Source organism: Manis javanica, chromosome 4 (genome assembly GCF_040802235.1).
Source record: "Manis javanica isolate MJ-LG chromosome 4, MJ_LKY, whole genome shotgun sequence".
Classification (NCBI taxonomy): Eukaryota; Metazoa; Chordata; class Mammalia; order Pholidota; family Manidae; genus Manis; species Manis javanica.
This window is the reverse complement of record NC_133159.1, coordinates 53,520,148-53,539,213: the sequence shown is the minus strand read 5'-3', so window position 1 is coordinate 53,539,213 and position 19,066 is coordinate 53,520,148. Positions and strand designations below refer to the sequence as shown.

Below are 19,066 nucleotides of genomic sequence, written 5' to 3'. Positions count from 1 at the left end.
TAAATAGCAGTGGTAAATAGCTGGTAAGAGCCGGGATTTAAACAGGCAGCCTGGTGCTAGCTGGAGTGAGTGGTTATATACTAACAACCTTTCCAAAAGGAGTTTAATACAGATGATCATTTTCAAGTTTACTAAAACTACCCAAGGTTGATTTACAAGGTGAGAAGTCTCACAATTAAAGAATTTAAACTAGAAAAATTGCTGTTAGGTGGTAGCAAAGCCAAATTTTAGCAGTCATAGAAAATACTAACACAACAAATATTGGAGGGCTAACTTTTGTGAGTTAAATGTGTTGAGTCTGGAGAAATTACCATGGCTAGTGACAGCCAAGAAACTCAAAAAACTCAGAAGACAGTATAAGAAAACCCCAGGGCTGTAGTACCCAGCATCAGTCAATTCTTCACAATAGTCAATTCTTCCTCCTCAATCCATTTTCTCCCAAACAGCGCCTCCTTTTCATTTTCATTTCACTGCCATTGCTAATTAAATTCAGGCCTGCAATATCCCTTTCCAATCATTCTAACAATCCCTTAGTTGGCTTCAAGTTACCACCAACTCCCTGCACCAGCACCTACTTCCTCCCTTTGTTCACAGAATAGTCCTTCCGAGACACAAATCTGATCACATTGTACCCTACTTAACAAGTCTCATGGTCCCTACAGCCAACAACTTCCAGTTCCTTCTTAGTACAGGATCAAACACCACCTACTCCAGGACTTCACCTGCCTCTCTCTGCTTGCAGGCCCAGGAAAGTACCAGGTTAAGCCGTTCCTCTCCTATTAACTCACATCGTCCCTCTGCTGAAAAACCTGCCTTCCCAATCCCCATCCATCAACCTGCAGAACATCTCTATTCATCTCTTTTTCCAGAAAGTTATTCCAATCCCTTTTCTAACAAAAAAAGAAACACACCCATAATTGTGTCCCTTTGTCCTCAGGGTACCACATATATGTGCTTCTGTTATACTGTCAGTAACAATATTTTATATCCCTAGCTTCCCTACACTGATATAAACCCCTTAAACAGTAGGGACAGTGTCTTACAATTTTACCAACAGTACCTACTAGTTTCTGACACACAACAGGAACTTTACTCACTGTTGCCTAATGAATAAACACATGCCTTCCACAAGCCATTATTGCCTTTCTCTTAACAAAGGTTTTTAATTCAGTCTACTGGATCCCTCCAGTCCTGTAAGGACACAGTTTCAAACTTTTTAAATAGAAAGTGTTCCAGAAAGTTATGAGCTCCTTTAGAATCAACTTTTTGTACACCTACAAAGTAAGGGGCATATGTTGAATGGCAGTTCACAAGAATGCTCTATAGAACAAATCCTAGAGTTTTTCAGTGGGTGTTGGGAATGAGGTAGGAGATTCTATGTTCAAACAAGTTTAGAAAATGCCTCATTATGTCACCTGTTAAGAATTACATTATCATATTAAAGGTTTGATAAAACCCCAAAGTAAAGGAAACTGGTGAACTTTGGCACTAACTTTGTCAGTAACTGAATCCTGTTTTGCCTCAGCTTCCTCATCTATTAAATGATAACAGTATATATTTAATATTATTATTTATATTATTCATATTACATAATTATAAACATAATAATGAGTCATAAAATTTGTATTATTCATATTATAACATTCACGTTATTTGTAGGGATTGAATGAGGTAATGAGTATCAAGTGGTCAGAACAACCCTTGGCACACCATCAACTAGCAGTTTTTCATATTTAAGCTGACATTTTCTAAACATATTTGGCCACAAAGTCTGTCTTCTTATCTATTACTAACATTGCACATTACACACTTTGAGAAACACTGATTTAGAGTAAATACTCCACAATATTACTCATTTTGAAGATTCCTGGCTCCAGACTTTAGAAGAAATATAGGCAATCTCTCAGTTAAATTAGGACAATTCCCCTGGCTTCTCTGTGGCTGGCAAACATCAAGGTTTCCACTGTCACAACTTCCCAAGGCTTCAGTTTCATCAAATTAAGACAGGAATGAGTGTACTGTGTGAACTAAAGAAAAACTGCACTGCAAGGCAAAGAAGTTTCTTCTGGATAAATCTCACTGTCTGCATTTTGTGTTTCTAGGAAGCAGTATGTTCAAGTTTCTGTTTTCATTGCACCAAGGAATATTGCTATTTAAGAATAAGACAAATAATCCACCCAGTCCATTTTTGTCCTTTAATAAATTAGAAGATTTATACCAGGCAAACTTAAAGTAGAAGATTCTTAATTTCAGCTTCCTAGAGTAGAAAATTATGTAATATTTTGTGTGTGAGTATTTGTATTTTGTGTGTGAGCATCTGTATTTTGTGTGTGAGCAGTTTCCTAGACGAAACTTCATAGCTGTCATCAGGGGTTCCATACGTCTAACAATTTTAGTAACCACAACCACTAAGGATATTTTTTAATCAGGTCCAGGTATTATTTACATACTAAAAATAAAAAATTATCAAAGGGTATATGAATTTGTTTTATATCCTTCCAAAGATAGTTTATGCATGTTTTTCTAAGTGTATATAGTAATATTATACCATCCTTCCATTTTACCATAAACAATAATATATGATACACACTATACTGCAACTAGCTTTTTTCACTTAGCAGTTTATCTCAGAGATCTATCCATATCAACACATAGGTACAGATTACTTGGTTAATGAACATATCAAAATTTAAGGCTTCTCTATGATAGCTACTTAGGTTGTTATCAGTGTCTTGCTATTTAAAACTAATACTAAAAATAGACATCCTTGAAGATCTATCTCATGCAAGAAATCCAGGATGGAACTGGTGACTCAAAAAATATGCAGATTGTTTAACTGCCCTCCAAAGGTTGCCATTTTATACTTTCAACAATCTTTATTTCTTAGACACTCAATAAAATATTTTCAGATTTTTCTCTCTCTGTTACTCAAGAAATGAAAAATGGCAACTCGTGGTTTTAATTTGTGTGGCCTATTATGAATGAAAGAACTTCTGACTTAGGATGAGTTATGAGAACTGAGTGACGGAAACAGAAGTCACCCTCAAATCTGGAACAGTAACAGGATTCAGTAAAGGTTTCCTTCAAGTCAATGTCTCTAGGGATGATAGTCTAGAGACAGAAGAATTAAAAGGCTTCACCATGGTGGGTTTCTATCATGTTGCCAAAGAGGAATATGCCTAAATAAATGAATGAAAGTTTAGGAAAAAAAAGGTAATTAGCCATAACCACCTGTTCACAGAAATCTAGCTTACCCACAGGTTCAACTCACCATCCAGTAGCCAGTGCTGGCCACGCCTGCTCTCCAGCTCCGACATCATCAGGCGTGTGATCACATGATCTGGAACCAAAAGGCCTTTCTCTATGTACTGCTTTGCCATATCACCAACTTCTGTTAAAAAGACAGGAAAAAGAGACACTCAAAAAGACTTCAAAAAAAAAGCTTATAAACACCTTCCTGAGAGTTTTGCCTTTTCTCCCATTCCCCCCTGTTAGTATGGGTGAAGTTATAGGTAAATATTTCTAGAGTAGCTTTTACAAATTCAAAAATGGTAGCACTGTCTCCCATTTGTTTCCTGAAGAATTGTAAAAGCAGCCATTAAAGATATACACAGACAAAAATAAAAATTAAACAAATTAGGCAAGGAGAAAATAAGAATAAGAAACACTAAAGACGGGTGGTACACAGAAAGCTGGGAAAAAGTCCTGACTACTTCTTAGAGGCAAGCCACAAATTGGATACTGAGACTTCCAACAGTTTATGCTAACAAGGAAAAATGATCAACTACATGGTTCATGGTTTACAGAAGACCAAGGGAAGCTGCAAAGCACAACCATTCCTTAAAGAACAAAGGGAAAAACTAGTCTTCTAGATAGAATGCTGGAAAATATAAACAACAGGTTTATTTCTTTTCATGAGCATCTATATAAGCAGATGGCACCTTGATGCTGCACTTATAAAAGCAACTCAGTATTTATTAGTAGAATGCCAAGTTCATAAAAGGATAGGAATTTTTAAAAAAAACATTTTCAGAGGGAAGGAATGCTGCTATCCGAATTCAAAGTAAGAATTTCTCATATGTGGAAATTGAATTGGGTTCAGCAGAACAAATTACCAGTTAAAATCTGTTAAATTTCTAGGAACTGAAATTTTTTTCAACCAGGATGAAGTCCTCTACTCTCCAGGGAACTGATAATGAACCATTGAGCCACTTCTCATCAGGCCAATTAAGTTCTTATAAAAATGTAAAGCAGAATTATATTACAGGAGATAAGCTCAAGCATTATTTTGCCCCCACCTTCACCTTGAATTTAAGGTGAATTTCCTTCTCTAGAAGGAGTCTACACTCTAACAATGGGCTGTGAAGAGCCCTGTATCACTTAATTAATACCACTTGGCAAGAAGCTCAAAGTTAAGCCCAATGATGAGGATTCAGTAACATAATACAAAAAGAACACAAAAGACAACCACATTAGTTAACGTGGCTAAACATGAATTTGAACAAAACACAAGTATTTATTTATTGCATACTATGGAATAGGTAATATTCTACAAATGCAGCAATGAATAAAAGTTGCAGGTTATTGAAATTTAAGCAGCATTACTTCAGACCGACACTAACAGTTGTTAACTGAGAATTGTACATACCATGTCCCAGGCACGGTGCCTTAAGCATTTTATATGTGTTATTTCATTTAATCCCCACAAGATCCTCACCTTCACATAGAAGGTAACATCCATACTTTGTATGAAAGCTTTATTGAGATACAATTCTTACACCATAACATTCACCATTTTTAAAGTGTGCAACTCAGTGGTTTTTAATACATTGTCAATGTTGTGCAACTATTGCCACTACCTCATTTCAGAACATTTTTATTACCCAAAAAGAAACCCTGTCATTCCCTATTCCCTCCTCCATCTCACCTTGGCAACTACTTATCTACTTTCTGTCTTTATAGATTTGCCTATTCTGCACATTTCATGTAAACAGAAACATACAATGTGTAGTATTTTGTGTTTGGCCTCCTTCACTTAGCATAATGTTTTCGAGGCTCAGCCATACAGGACCATATTTCACTACTTCATTTTTATGACTAAATATTATTAGTCTATTGTGTGGATATGCCATATTTTGCATATACATATATCACTTATCATGTGTACTGTTTCTGTTTTGGAGCTATTAGGAATAATGCTACAAAGGACATTCATATACAGGTTTTTGTGTGAACATATGCTTTCCATTCTCTTGGGCAATACCTGTACATTAAGTATGTTTACATCTGAAAATCACTGTGAGATAGTATGCTTGCAGTAACTGGCAGCTCTGGTGCTGTCCTACTCTACAGTGGTTGTCAGTTTGACCCCAGAGCCTTTTTCTTAGTCCCATCCACCAAACTTTAAGGTAGATGGAAACAACAAACATACCTCTTCCAACATGAGAGACCAAGATGGAACTGGATCCAAACATCCCTTGAGGAAACAGTGCAAGAGTAGGAAATGTCTTATTTGGAAATGAGAAGACCCAGAGAAGGACATGATAACAGTTTACCCATAACCTGACACTTGACACATGGAGAAGGCATTATATTATTCAATCCCCAGGGCTCAGAATTAGGACTATAATGGGAATTACAGATGGACAGAAAAAGTTTCTTAAGGAAATATTTGGAGACTCAAAGACTGCCTATGAAGGGATATTGTAGAGGGGTTTTGAAAACTGGATTGGACTACATTAATGTTTAAGGTCCCTTCAGATGGGATTTGTGATGTAGGGATACCTTTGGACTCAGTGGTTTAATGAAGGATAGTATCCAAAATGATACCCTTAAGGCCTCTGAGTATCTGCTGTATGGCTCAATACATACCTACCTTTGATACCTCAAGCTTACTGTGACCAAAATCACACCTTCCCTCCCATTCTGCTCTTGGCCTGATATTTCTTGCCTCTGTCAACAACATTGCTTTCCTCAGATACTGCCTAGGATTAGATTAAATGCTCTTATCTTGATTTTCTTGACTTTTCCCATTCTTTCTATCTAACTGAACATGAAGTTCTTTTATTCTTTTATTTCTGCTTCCACAGTGTCCAAGACAACTGATCAAAACACAATAGTGCAATAGTAACTGTGGTGAACAAACAAGAGCAAACTGTGAGGATGGCTACAAAAGAAGCTATGACAAGTTCTGTCATTGTGAGAAGAGAAAAGCACAGTCATGGCCTGAGACTGCTGTGGTAGCTAATGTGAGCGCACAGTTACCAGAAGGCACAGTAAGAGGAAGGGAGCAGTGGGTTACACACCAAAACCTAATGTATAAATCTTTACACAGTGAAGAGGAGACAACTGGCCAAAGAATCAACAGACCGATCATCAATCTCGTCACTAAGATCAAAGTCGGTCCTTTATCCTCACCAATCCTTGACCTGAAACAAAACCAAAAGACTGGTTTTGGGGTCTTCTGCACATCTGTCAACCAAAGAATAATTGTATTACCTAACCAGTCAATTCTCGATTCTCAGCTTACTTCACTTTTCAGCAGCATTTGAGATGGCTCCTTTGCATGAACACAACAGCTGGAGTGATCCTTTTAAACTTGAAATATGAGCCCTTTGTAATCCTCCAGTGGCTTCCCATCTCAGAGTAGGAGCCAAAGTCTTCACCTTGGTCTACAAGGTGACCAAGTGTGACCAGGCCCTAGTTCTCTGACCCCATCGCCTACTTTCCTCTTCAGTGCCCATTCCAGTACACCATCCTCTTTATAGTTTTGTGAAGATCATAAGTATGTGCCCACTTCAGGGAATTTTGATTTGTTGCTCTACCTACCAGCAGCATTCCTTACCCTAGAATTTCACATGGGTCAAACCCTCACACTCATTGCTGATTAAGGATCACCTAAGATAGGTCTTCCACCCTATCTAAATAAGTAGTACAAGGACAAATGAAAGTCCCCACCACCCACTAGGTCCCTTCAGATGGGATTTGTGATGTAGGGATACCTTTGGACTCAGCAGTTTAATGAAGGATAGTATCCTACTTTGCATTGTTTTCTAGAACTCCAGACATTACTTATTACTTACAACATATTTGTTAATTGACTTTGTCTCCCCCAGCTAGAGTATTATTATTAACTCTGAGAAAAAGTGAAATATTTTATTCAATGCCATATCCTCAGTGCTTATAATATAGTCTGGCATGTGTCATATGCTCCACATAAATTTGTTACATGAATGAATGAATGAAAAAACACCCTGAAGATGATAGATAATTCTTCCCTCTGCTGACAATGATCCCAAGATTAAGTATGGCACAACCTTGCCAGATATAACTTTTCTAGAAAAGCTATGAAACAAAGTATGATCAGTACTACTTGAGATGGCCATGTTAATTTTCACAGCTCAGTCATATTTCTTCAGCATTTCAAACCATGAACAGGGATGAACCAGGTTGGGCAGGGGAAGGGAGGAGATGGAAACACCATGAGCCAATGGTACACAGGTTTGGGACTGCTTGGCATACCTGGAGGAACTTCAACTGTGACGTGAAGAAAAAAGCACACCACGGAAGATAGTTAGACAGGATAAGGAGTATGGACTTAGTGGGATTTTTTTTTTTAATAGGTAGTTTTGGAAATGCCATTCCCACAGCCAACACTACCTACTTAATTTGCAGAGTCCAGCACAAAATGAAAATATGAAGCCTCCTTGTTCAAAAATTAAAAATCTCAAGACGGCAACAACAGAGCATTAAACTAAGTGAATGGCCTTGTGTAACAGGTCACACCCTACAGCACTGTGACACTTGGATGGGGCTGGTGTGGCAAAAATAAAGGAGGCTGGGACTGTGATCCAGGCATGAAACAAAGGCCTGCACTGAAGCTGGCACCACATCAGAAGACTTGCTGCCCCTTGAGAGAGCACCTTGAGCTAACCCAACATAGACTGTGCAAATCCAAGTTTAAAACAACTGTGGAAGACTTCCAGAATCATCTTAATCCAGTTTTCTAATTGAGAGGAAAATGTAAGTGCAACATACTTTTCCAACTATTTTTGGCAGTCTTGGCTCTTCTCTGGAACAGGTCAGTCAACATGTCCTCTAATCTGATACAAAATAAAACTTCCACCCCATCTTTCAATCTACACCATGAAAACCTGGAAAGGTCAACAACCAGAACAAAATGGAGGTTACAATGTATCTGCATCTGAAACCTCACAGCAAATTGAAAGAAAACACTGATCAGAAGACAGAGGCCCATTCCACTAAACAGGATAGTCATACACCTTTGTCAATTTTCTTGGAAGAGAAAGCAGTATCATTCCTGTTAATGGTAGCATGTTTGGATGAAACACACACACCTGGCTCCAGTTTCCCAAGCAGTGATCCAAAGGAAGGCTGTGGACACACAGACATTGTCTTACACAGGTTTTGCATCCTTACTGTGTTCACGCACGCACACACACACACAAGCTCAAGTAGTTCAAAAACCATCGTGAAGATTTCAAAAATGTAGAGTATCAAAAACTGGCCAAGAATATTGCATTTTTTAAGCTTCACAACAACCAAAAAGAAAATCCATCACGTGTTTATGAGATTGAAGAGAATATGAATGATTAAAACCACATTTGGAAAAAACTTACTGCAGACAAGGAAAGACTATCACAAAATAAAATCTGCATATATTACATATTACAAAATTATGTCTATATATTACAAAATTATGTATACACATAGATATGTATTACCATCTTTAAAGTTAAATATTTTAGGAGAAAATCAATGTTTCACCTATTTTGCCACAATATAAATGTGGCAATGCATCTTAACAACCTGTTTCATTCAATTACTACTAAATATAAATTAAAATAGATATGATCTTGGTAACCTCAAGAAACATGTTTTTTCAATTTCTAACCAGATCAGATAATACACAAATTTTCATAATTTAAGACTACCTGTTGTGTTTTTAAGATAACATCAACCTAAAAAATTAAAGACAATACAGAACTTAACCCTACCTATTAGGTTGGCCATCTCTCCAAAAATCATGCTTCCAGGATATTAAAAGGTATTTTTATTGACCACAATTCTTTCACATTGAAGTTTGCCACTTTCACATTACAGATTGACATGTGACATAGATCACTGTATTCAGAAGAGCAAATATGACAAAATTTTGTCAGCTGCTCAAGGAAGAGGATATTGGAACCCATGCTGTGAATTATCTTAAGACTGGTTAAAAGAAAATATCTTTTCCTAAATAACTAGGAGAGCCAATTAAGCAAGCGACATTTCTTTAGAAAAACCATGAGAACACACACATGCATGCAGGCACACATTCAGTCACAAAATCCATTCTATAGCCACCCTAAATACTAAGGACGACTGGCTTAAACACTCCAGAGACTGAATGACTTCTAAATAGAAACGAACCCAACATGGAAAAGACAGATTACCATCATGAAATGGAGGTGTGGGGAAGGGAAGTACACTTCTCACTGAGGGGTAATTGGAATGTAAGGTATGGTTGGTTGTGTAGTTCAAAAGCCCTTTGAAGCCACGAAACACTCAATTCAGCTGATATTTATTGAGCACATACTATGTGCCAGGCCCTGTACTAACCTACTATGAGGCCTGTCCCAGAGTTAGAGCCTAAACACTGGGTTTGGGTGCTAACCCACCAAAAGTTTTAAACAACAAAATTTTACACAATTTTACTCTGAATCAGACAGAAAAATTAATCATCAGTAATTATCACAATTAAGTTATACAGGCTCTTACACTGCCAATAAAGTTCCATATAAATATAAAACAGAAATAAGTTATTGGTCACAAACTGAATGAAAGCATTTGGTCAAACATTGACTCTGCCAGCTAAGTCATCTCTGACCACTGAAGAATTATCCCTAAAATACTTGTCCTAAGTTGCAGAAAGCCAACCAGGCTCCTTTAGTCTCTCAATACTGGAGACAAAAAGATTTGCTTTAACAAAAGTGGGATTAAGACTTCAAGACAAACAACTTTAGTTTAATAAGATGCACCAATGGAATGGAAGTCTTGTGGGTTCAAATCTCAACCACTATTGATACTTTAAGCAAAGCAAGTGAGGTCTTTTTATTTTACTTGAATGTATGTATCATCTCTTTCCCTTTATTATACACTTTTTTCAATAACTAACCCAGGGAGTGAAGCATAAGGACAAGCATGTTTTATGACACTGGCCTCCTGTCAGTTGTGCAATGACCCTGCCAGCACCCTACAAGAGATCTCCCATTTTACCCCTAGACCATCTCGGTCACTCTAATTACTCAAAACCACAGGTGAAAATTCTCTTCCCCAGGAACATGTCACTTATCCACACTAAACTTTCTGTGCAACTACTACATGCCAGGCACCATGAAAGGCACTACAGATACAAATGTAAGAATACCCTCAAGAAGCTCATTAACAAAGAGAGGACTGGGCAGGCTCATGAACAGTTATTTAAAAAGCACATGCTCTGGTTCCAAATATAAGAAACTTGGCAGTCACTGCTCTGTCGTAACAAGTAAGAAGCTGAACAGACTGAAAAATAAACAATTCTTCTTGGAACCTGTAAGGGAGTGGGGAACACAGGGCAAATCACTGCTCCCCAGGCTGGAGACAGGCAAGCAAATACAGGGAGTTGCAGCTTAGTTCAACAAAGACTCGCAAATGGAAAACGCCTCAGGAACCAGCCCAGGGTGGGGAGACCTGAGCTGTAATTGACGAATTGGTAGAAGCTCAGTGTGGATGAAAACTTCAGGGGCACCCTGTCCTAAAGGGTCCTCACAATATTATGAGATTTACCTCCAGGGGCTCAACCAGGTTCCCAAAGTAATAAAATATCAGGAGGAAAACCACCTCAGGCTTCCATAAAGGAAGCGGGAAAAAAATCATTTTGAAATACAGCACTCTGTTCTTAGCAATCCATGATACACGGAAAGATGGAAGGCAGTGGTTTAACCAAAGGACTCCACATTTAACCTTAAGTTTATTTAACCTTGAAAAATAAAACAGCTTCAAAGAGAGGGTTCATAAATTAGACTACTGGAATTCCAAATGTCATTTTGCCTCCATTATGAATCTCAAACTGATTTTTCTTCCTCTTTAAGGCTAGGCTTCAAAAGATAGGATTTAATTCTTAGTAGCTTCCTCTGAACACTGCTCTCCCCTACATCTCACAACCTCACGCTGAGTTTTCCACCCTGCAACCAGAGGGGTCCAAGCTGGACATCTGATCATGTCGTACCTCTGCTTAAAATGTTTCAGTAGGGTTCTGCTGCCCATTCAGTGGCTTTCATGTCCCTCCAAGATATGGCCTCTGCCTACGTTAGTAGCCTCGTAGTTTTTCTCCCTTTATCCACGCCAACCCATCTCTGCTCTCCATTCCCAGGTCTTTCTTCCCCGCTTCAGCTTCCCCAGATGACATCAGTTCCCCTTTATACACTATACGGCATCCTGTCCTCCCACCTTGCAATAATCATCACATGTGTATTTTATTTCTCATGTCAGTCCTCACCGCTGTACAAGAAGGTTCTGGTAATGTTCTAACTCTAAGTGGTGTCTGCTTCCAACACCACTGCCTCTGATGAACCTATTACCTGATACAAAACAGATGGCAGATACGTACTTGAAGACTGACTGGTCCTCCCAAGTCCACTCATTCTCTAGAGGACCAGGGCTAACTGAATCTTTTGCAGCAGTGGCAGCTACTCATGAGAGAACAACCAGATCTATGCATAAGCACTTCAACTACTAACCTGCCTGCACACAAGATTAACAATTTACGTCGGAATTTATCTTTCCCAGTTAGGACTTTCATGTTCAGTTGCAAAGAAATGTCAAAGACAACTATATGGAAGCTGTCATACGTGAAGCTGACTGGCCTTGCTATTACAATTTAGTCATTCACTCAAAAATCTGCTGAGCAACTACTCTATGCCAGGCTATGGCACATTTTGCTACATATCCAGAAAACAATGAAGGAAAAATCTGTAGTTATCTGTTATATGCCTCTGATAGCTTGGCCAGACATCAAACGGTCGATAACCTGGCCTATTTCAAAACAAAGTTAAGTTCTAAGAATAGTTACCTATCTTTTGCTGGTGCATCCCAGAAATAAAAATAAAGGCTTAATTTTATGTGGGGTTTTGTTTTGTTTTGCTTAAAGAATCTGTCCATTTACATAAGGGTCTAAAACAAAGTTAAACAGTATTCCTCAAAGTACTGCTGAAGGATCCATACATATATGGCAAAAGTATATAGTAAAGCAAGAGAGCAGTTACTACAAGATGCAGCTGGGGTAATGGAAGGATGGCATGGGGGTTTCCAGGGTACTGGTAATGTTCTAACTCTAAGGCTGAGTGGTGGATACACAACTGCTATCCTTTCAAACATATGCCCTCTACATATCCTGTAAAGTGGGGGCAAAGTGGATACAGAAGACTGAGTCAGACAAATGCCCACAAAGTAGCAAATTCCCAAGATGCCTGGTTAAATCACCAGAGGCAGATACTCGTGTTCTTTTCACTGTTCAAGCTAGAAATGCTGACATTGAAAGACCCCTGTAAAAAAGCTTGATTCCTTCCATAGGCTGCCTAGAACTAGAAACACTGCACACTCCCAGAATCATCCCTTCTCCAGAGGGTTATTAAGAGTGCCAACACACACACACACACACACACACACACACACACACACACACACACAAATACATGCACGCACGTGCATGCCCTCCCTCCCAGGCATGGTCAAAAATGAACTGTAACTTTGTGATTCTGCAAACTACAGGTTCCTTATGTCCCCACACAGAAGAATATCTTGGCACTGAAGTAGTTACTTGAAAAAAATAAAATGAAGAAAAACTTTATTCTATAAACTGTTTATCTTTGATATCAGTTTAATGAATCTCTGCTAGTAAGAAAATAAGCTTTAAAAAAAAACCTTGGTTAAGAAGTAGATAACAAAGTCCTTCAGAAGAAAAAACTATGGAAGAAACTCCTAAAGTTAAGTTATTTTGGCATTCAACTCAAATGACTCATTTCAGATGTCCAGTATCCACCCTTCAGTTGCCCTTACTCAAAGCTAGGCTTCCCTTTCTTTCACACTAAAAAGACACATATAGTAACCCCCTCTTCTGTATCCCACTAGTACCTGGGCTGAAGCTTTAATCCAGATGCTGCTACTATACAGATTAGACAAAAGAGTCGTAAATCATTCTCTTATACTTCCTTTAGTAGCTTAGAAGAAAATTCTGACCCTAGTGTACTGGTCAAGAATATATACTTTAGAGCCAGATGGCCTGGATTCAAATCATGGTACTGCCACTTAAAGGCTATAAGACTGTGGTCACATTGTGTATTTATGCCTCAGTTTCTTCATCTTATGTAAATGGGAATACATCTAGGGTTGTTTTGCAAGTTGGATGTGATTAATATATGCAAAGGACTTGGGATGATGGCCTCTTTTGTAAGTTTTACTCAAAGACATGGAGAAAATAAGTATTTGTTCCTATATGCCAGGAATAGTTCTAGGCAGTTTATACACATAAACCCACTTAATCTTCCTAAATATCTATGAGGTCATTGCTGTTATTTTTCCCATTTCATAAACAAGTAAACTGAAACAGAGAGTTAAATAACTTTCCCAAAGTAATTCAGTTAATAAGTGGCAGAGCCAGAACTCAAGACTCAAGCAGGTTGGCATCAAAGCCCATTTTTTTAACCACTACACAACACTGTCTCGGTGTCTGTGAACATTTCCTTGAATAGAAGCACTTTGAATGTAGAGTACATTTCTTCTGAAAGAGTGACACAAGCCACTGTATAAAGGGGGTAGGAGCATAGTAAAAATTGAGCTTTGTGAATTCTGGCAAGATCTGCCCACTTGGGGAGCATTAACGGTGACAGTAGTCCAGTGGGGGAATATCTGATCCTGCTCTGGGTCTAACTACCTCACTTCCACTAGCTGCTATATCTTCAACTAAATAAACATAAAACTTACAGCAAGTGTTTCTGTGCAGCTACTTTCTACAAAACCTTATACACCCAGAAATCCTGTACTTCACGAGCCAGGCTCCTCCTCTGCACAAGGCCCTCTGCCTCCTCTGATGCAGCCTGCACACAACTCCCAAAGGGACCTTCCAAAAGCACAAGCTGGCACAGGCCAGTACCAACAGTGCACTCCTCCAGGGTGAAAGGGCAGCTCCTCAAAGTCTCACTGGCCAGGAGCCATTCAAACCGTATCTCCCATCCCAGTTCCTTTACTGCCCAACCTTTACCCCTTCACTGTGTTGGGCACAGGTCAGATAAGACTGTGGTCCTTTCCCTCAAGCTGTGTACAGACTCATGGAAAAAATGCAGGACAGGAGACAGGGCTATGATGGAAATGTACCTGGGGCAGGGACACAGAGGTGGACATCTCAATCTGACCTCAAGTCAAGGAAAGCTACTGCCCTGGAGTTGGGCTTTGAAGGGATAGCAGAAGTTGGTGGGAAGAACAGTCCTTTAAGTACTACATGTGCTGGTTGCCTCACAGCCATGTATTTTCTGCCTTCAGAGTAGTAATCCCCTCTTCTGTATCCCACTAGTACCAGGGCTGAAGCTTTAATCCAGATGCTGCTGCTATACAGATTGGACAAAAGAGACCCCTTTTGGAAGCTGCTCATTCCTCCGGGCTGACTTAGCTGTATGCCAGGAACACAGCTTGGGGAACAGAAGCAAGATGGGACTGCAAGACTCACACACATTCCTCAGCCAGGTCCCCCCACCCTCCCACCCCATGCAGGTTACAGTCTGTGCAACCATATATGGTTGTACGTCTACCTACATTTCACTCATCTTATTGAATGGAGGTTGTTTACAAACCTCCATACCAGATTAATTCCCCTTGAGACCAGAGACTATCTTACTCCAATGATCAGTAAGAGCCACTCTACTTGAGATGAAGAACTACTTTACCTTTAAACTCTCCATCTTCCTGCTACCAAGGCCCTAAAAATTATTAGATGAACTTTCTTCTCACTACACCCCCGACTATGTGCTGTTAAGGCAATTAAGACCCAGAAAAGCCTTCTCAGTCGCACAGTAAGAATTATGTGCAGCAATATTTCCTTTAAATATTATCTTACAGTCTAATTCTTAGTAAGCTTTGTATAATTGAGTAAAATAAATTACTTAAGTAAAACATTTTGTTACCTATGGACATTTTGTACACAAATGGACATTTTTTACTTGTTGCCAATGGTTCTCACAACTATTGCGCTTTAGTCTATTCAACCTGGAAGGATCCTTACCACAAGTGCACAAAGATTATGACCATAGGTTGCACTTGGATCCCAAGCTTGACCTCTTCAAAAGAAAGACTCTGTTCCTATGAGTGGATGCTTGCTCCTGTAGCAACCCAGCATTCTCAAACACCCACAGTAATGTGTTGAGTCAACTGACAAATCTCTGAGATTAAGACTCCAAAATATACTCTAACAGAAGCAGCAGCAAGTTTAGCATGAAGGAAACAATCTATCATTTTCAAACTAACATATAGGCACTTGGAAGTCACCTCAAGTGAGAGGTTATACTAGGCGAGATCACCAAGATTTGCTGCCTCAACTGAGTGTCTGTATGACACAGGTAAGCTATACCCTAACAGTTTCCTGATAAATCACATTAAGGTGATTCTGTCTCTAAGGAAGACAACAAAGATAGATTTATAACTTCTTTAATACAAATAATACAAAACTGTGAAACTATAAAATAAGACTCTAATCCTATTTCTTTTTTTCCTTTGGATATCACCAGTCTAAGATCTCCATGGGATCAAGTCATTCACCACGTCTCTTGACTTCACATAGGGTACACCTGTCTTAAAAGCCTTTCCTTTGTCATTTATTTGTAGAGTACAATAACTAGTCCATGATGAGGATAATTATTATTGGTGTTTTAACCAAAAGAAATAGTAGCTAAAATTATGTGAATCTATGATCTCTATGGTCATTCCCTAGGTCAAAAGAACATTAATAGTAAAACAAACTTTTTAACTTAGATTTGAACCCAAATTTATATAAAGTACAAATGTGTATCTCTTTACCATTAATTGTGAGATGAAAAATGAAAATATATCTTATGTAATTTCTTTTATTATTGAGGCATAATTGCTATATAACATTAATTCCAGGCATAAAACATGATTCTATATTTATATATATTGAAAAATGACCACTAAAATAAGTCAAGTTGATATCCATCATCATACATAGTTTCAAAACTTTTGATGAGACCTTCTAAGATTTACTCTTAGCATTTTTCAAATATGCAATATAGTATTAACTATAGTCACCATGCTTTACATTACATCCCCATGACTTATTTACTTTATAACTAGAAGTCTGTAACTTCTGACCCCCTGCTCCCATCCCCCAGCCCCTGCCTTTGGCAATCATTAATCTGATCTCTGTATCTGTGAGCTCAGGGTCTTTTTTGTAGTCATTTTGTTTCTAGATTCTACATTTAAGTGAAATAATACAGTTGATTTATTAATGATATCTGCATTTTTATCATGGGACAAAACCCTTTTAAAAATACTGTAATGGTTTTATAATGAGGCAAAGAGCAAAAATGATGAAAGGGCTTACCACGAGGCTGGGAACCAATGTCCTGGCTCTCAGTTCTGCTTCTAAGTCATTGCCCAAAGGACTGAGCACAGCAATGTACTTCACTTGTCATGGCCTCAAATTTTCTCATCTGCATGCAGGAGTTGGACCATCTACCTCTGTCATCTCAGAGATGGAGTTTCAGCCCTTGTATCTGGCCTTGTGGCTCTGCGTGAGGATTAGAGCACTGGCTTCCGCAGGATGCCTCAAACCACAACAGCAGGCTCTCACCACTGAGATTCCACCTCTGAGGTGAAGAGAGGGACCTCAGAGACTAAGGAGAGTCTCCCTGCTTTCAAGGGCAGCTAAGGCACCAATTATTACATCCACTCTCAATGTAAGGCAGGGAGCCTGGCCCAGAGCTAAGGCCTGGACCATCCATTAGTGTTCCATCATACTTGCCTAGATGACTTCCGGGCAATAAGGGCCAATGCTCTGTTTGGCCTCTTTGCTCTTTTCTCTCTAGCCAGGCTAGACATTTACATCCACTTAGTCTAATTTTGTACCCTGGGTGCAGAAATGTGTTGGCACTGGATCTATTTCTATAATAGCCAAGATAAAAATATCAATGGACAAAAGCCCTAACTTTGGATAGACCAGCATTACCGAGAAAGAAAGTAATCCAATATCGGAGCACAGAGAACATCCAGCAGATTCTTTATCCTTATGCTTTCTCCTCCCACCACCGGATCAATTATTATTTGGCTCTCCATGCTGTTTCAAAGAATAAAATAGTACAGTAACCTCATTTTAAGACTTCAAATAAATTATGAAAGAAAAAGATATGGAAGTTTCATAAGCCTAAATATTTTGGACTCAGTATTTTCTTGGCCCAGAATAGGAACACGTGCATTCATAACACACCATGAACATCTGGCATAATACCACAGGCTATCTTATGTAAGCAGCAAAGGAGAAAAAAGCAGATCAGGATGGAGGCAACAGAAGTTGGGCAAGGAATCAAATGGGAAAAGGCAAGTGATCTGAAAGGTTTGCCAAAATCATGGATGAATCTTAGATCCAGAGTGTTTAACCACCTCCTTACACACATGCTGCAAGTCTACCCTCGTATTCACCACACCAGGCACTTCCAGCCCTGAGGAAGAGGATTATAGTTGAAATCTCACGAGCTCTCTAGATTTTCTCTGTCTCCCCTGTAACCTTAATACAACCCAATTACTAGCCCCATTCAGAGGACAGGGAGGAATTTCACTTTTAAACAAAGCCATATAAAAATGAGTTCCTTCCCACTACAGAAGGCTCTGGATGTGGATCTGGCTATGCCAGACATCTTGTCAGCTGCCTCTCTGTGCAGGATCTTGGCTGTTGATCATCATGAGGAAAGCTGCTGTTTCCTCCAGTGCCATCTGCTCAAACAGAATGGACTGCTACTGGTGTCCATGGGGGCCTCTTCTCTCACTCTCTCCCCCTGCCTGCCTTTCTCTCCCTTCCTCTGTTACAGCTTTCTGGAAGCTCTCTGGTGAAGAACTACAGCAAGGACACCAAGGCTGTGACACGCTCACTGCCTTCCAGGGCTGGTAGCAGACAGTCCTGAGAACAATGGAAAAGGGGAGAAGGGAAACAACAGATGCCAGCACTCTCTCCTGACAGGGTTCCCAGTAGGGTAGTAAGGTCCACTGAGTAGGCCAACATGGATTATCCTTTCACACCCAACAAGAACAACAGTAAGAATATCAGAGGCAGCCACTATGGAAAACACTATGGAGATTCCTCAGAAAACTAAAAACAGAACTATCACAGGATCCAGCAATCTCACTTCTGGGTATATATCTGAAGAAAAGTAAAACACTAACTTAAAAAGATACTTGAACCACATGTTCATTGCAGCTTTATTTACAATAGCCAAGACATGGAAGCAACCTACATGTCCACTGATGGATGACTGCATAAAGAAACTGTGGTATGTATACACAGTGGAATACTATCCAGCCATAAAAAGAATGAAATCTTACTATTTGTAACAACATAGACAGACCCTGAGGACATTATGCTAAGTGAAATATGTCAGACTGAAAAAGACAACTACCATCTGATCTCAATGATATGTGGAATGTAAAAACAAAAACCAGTTCACAGATAACTTAAATCATGTTGGTGGTTGCTGGGTGGAAGGTGGCAGTGGGGAGGGGCAAAATGTGTAAAGGTGGTCAAAAGCACACACATCCAGTTGTAAAATAAGTCAAGGAATGTAATGTGCAGCATGGCGGTTAGAGTTAATAATACTGTATTGCATATTTGAAAGATAAGAGAGTAGATTTTAAAAGTTCTCATCAGAAGGAAAAAAATTCCATAGCCATGTTTAGCCATGTACAGATGTTTTACTGAGGTGATCATTTTGCAATATAGCCAAATATCAAATCACTGCATTGTTTTCTCCTG

The 19,066-nt window shown here is 39.1% G+C and overlaps 1 protein-coding gene across 7 annotated transcripts in view; it reads right to left on the bottom strand.

Annotated features, from left to right (window-relative positions):
• AK4 (adenylate kinase 4) overlaps positions 1-19,066 on the bottom strand; it is a 94,429-nt gene that overhangs the window by 55,776 nt on the left and 19,587 nt on the right. For all 7 annotated transcript variants that reach the window (XM_073234076.1, XM_037024320.2, XM_073234078.1 and 4 more), the window contains one exon: positions 3,272-3,391. In XM_073234076.1, the coding sequence (XP_073090177.1) occupies positions 3,272-3,391 (120 nt within the window). The remainder of the gene's footprint in view (positions 1-3,271; positions 3,392-19,066) is intronic.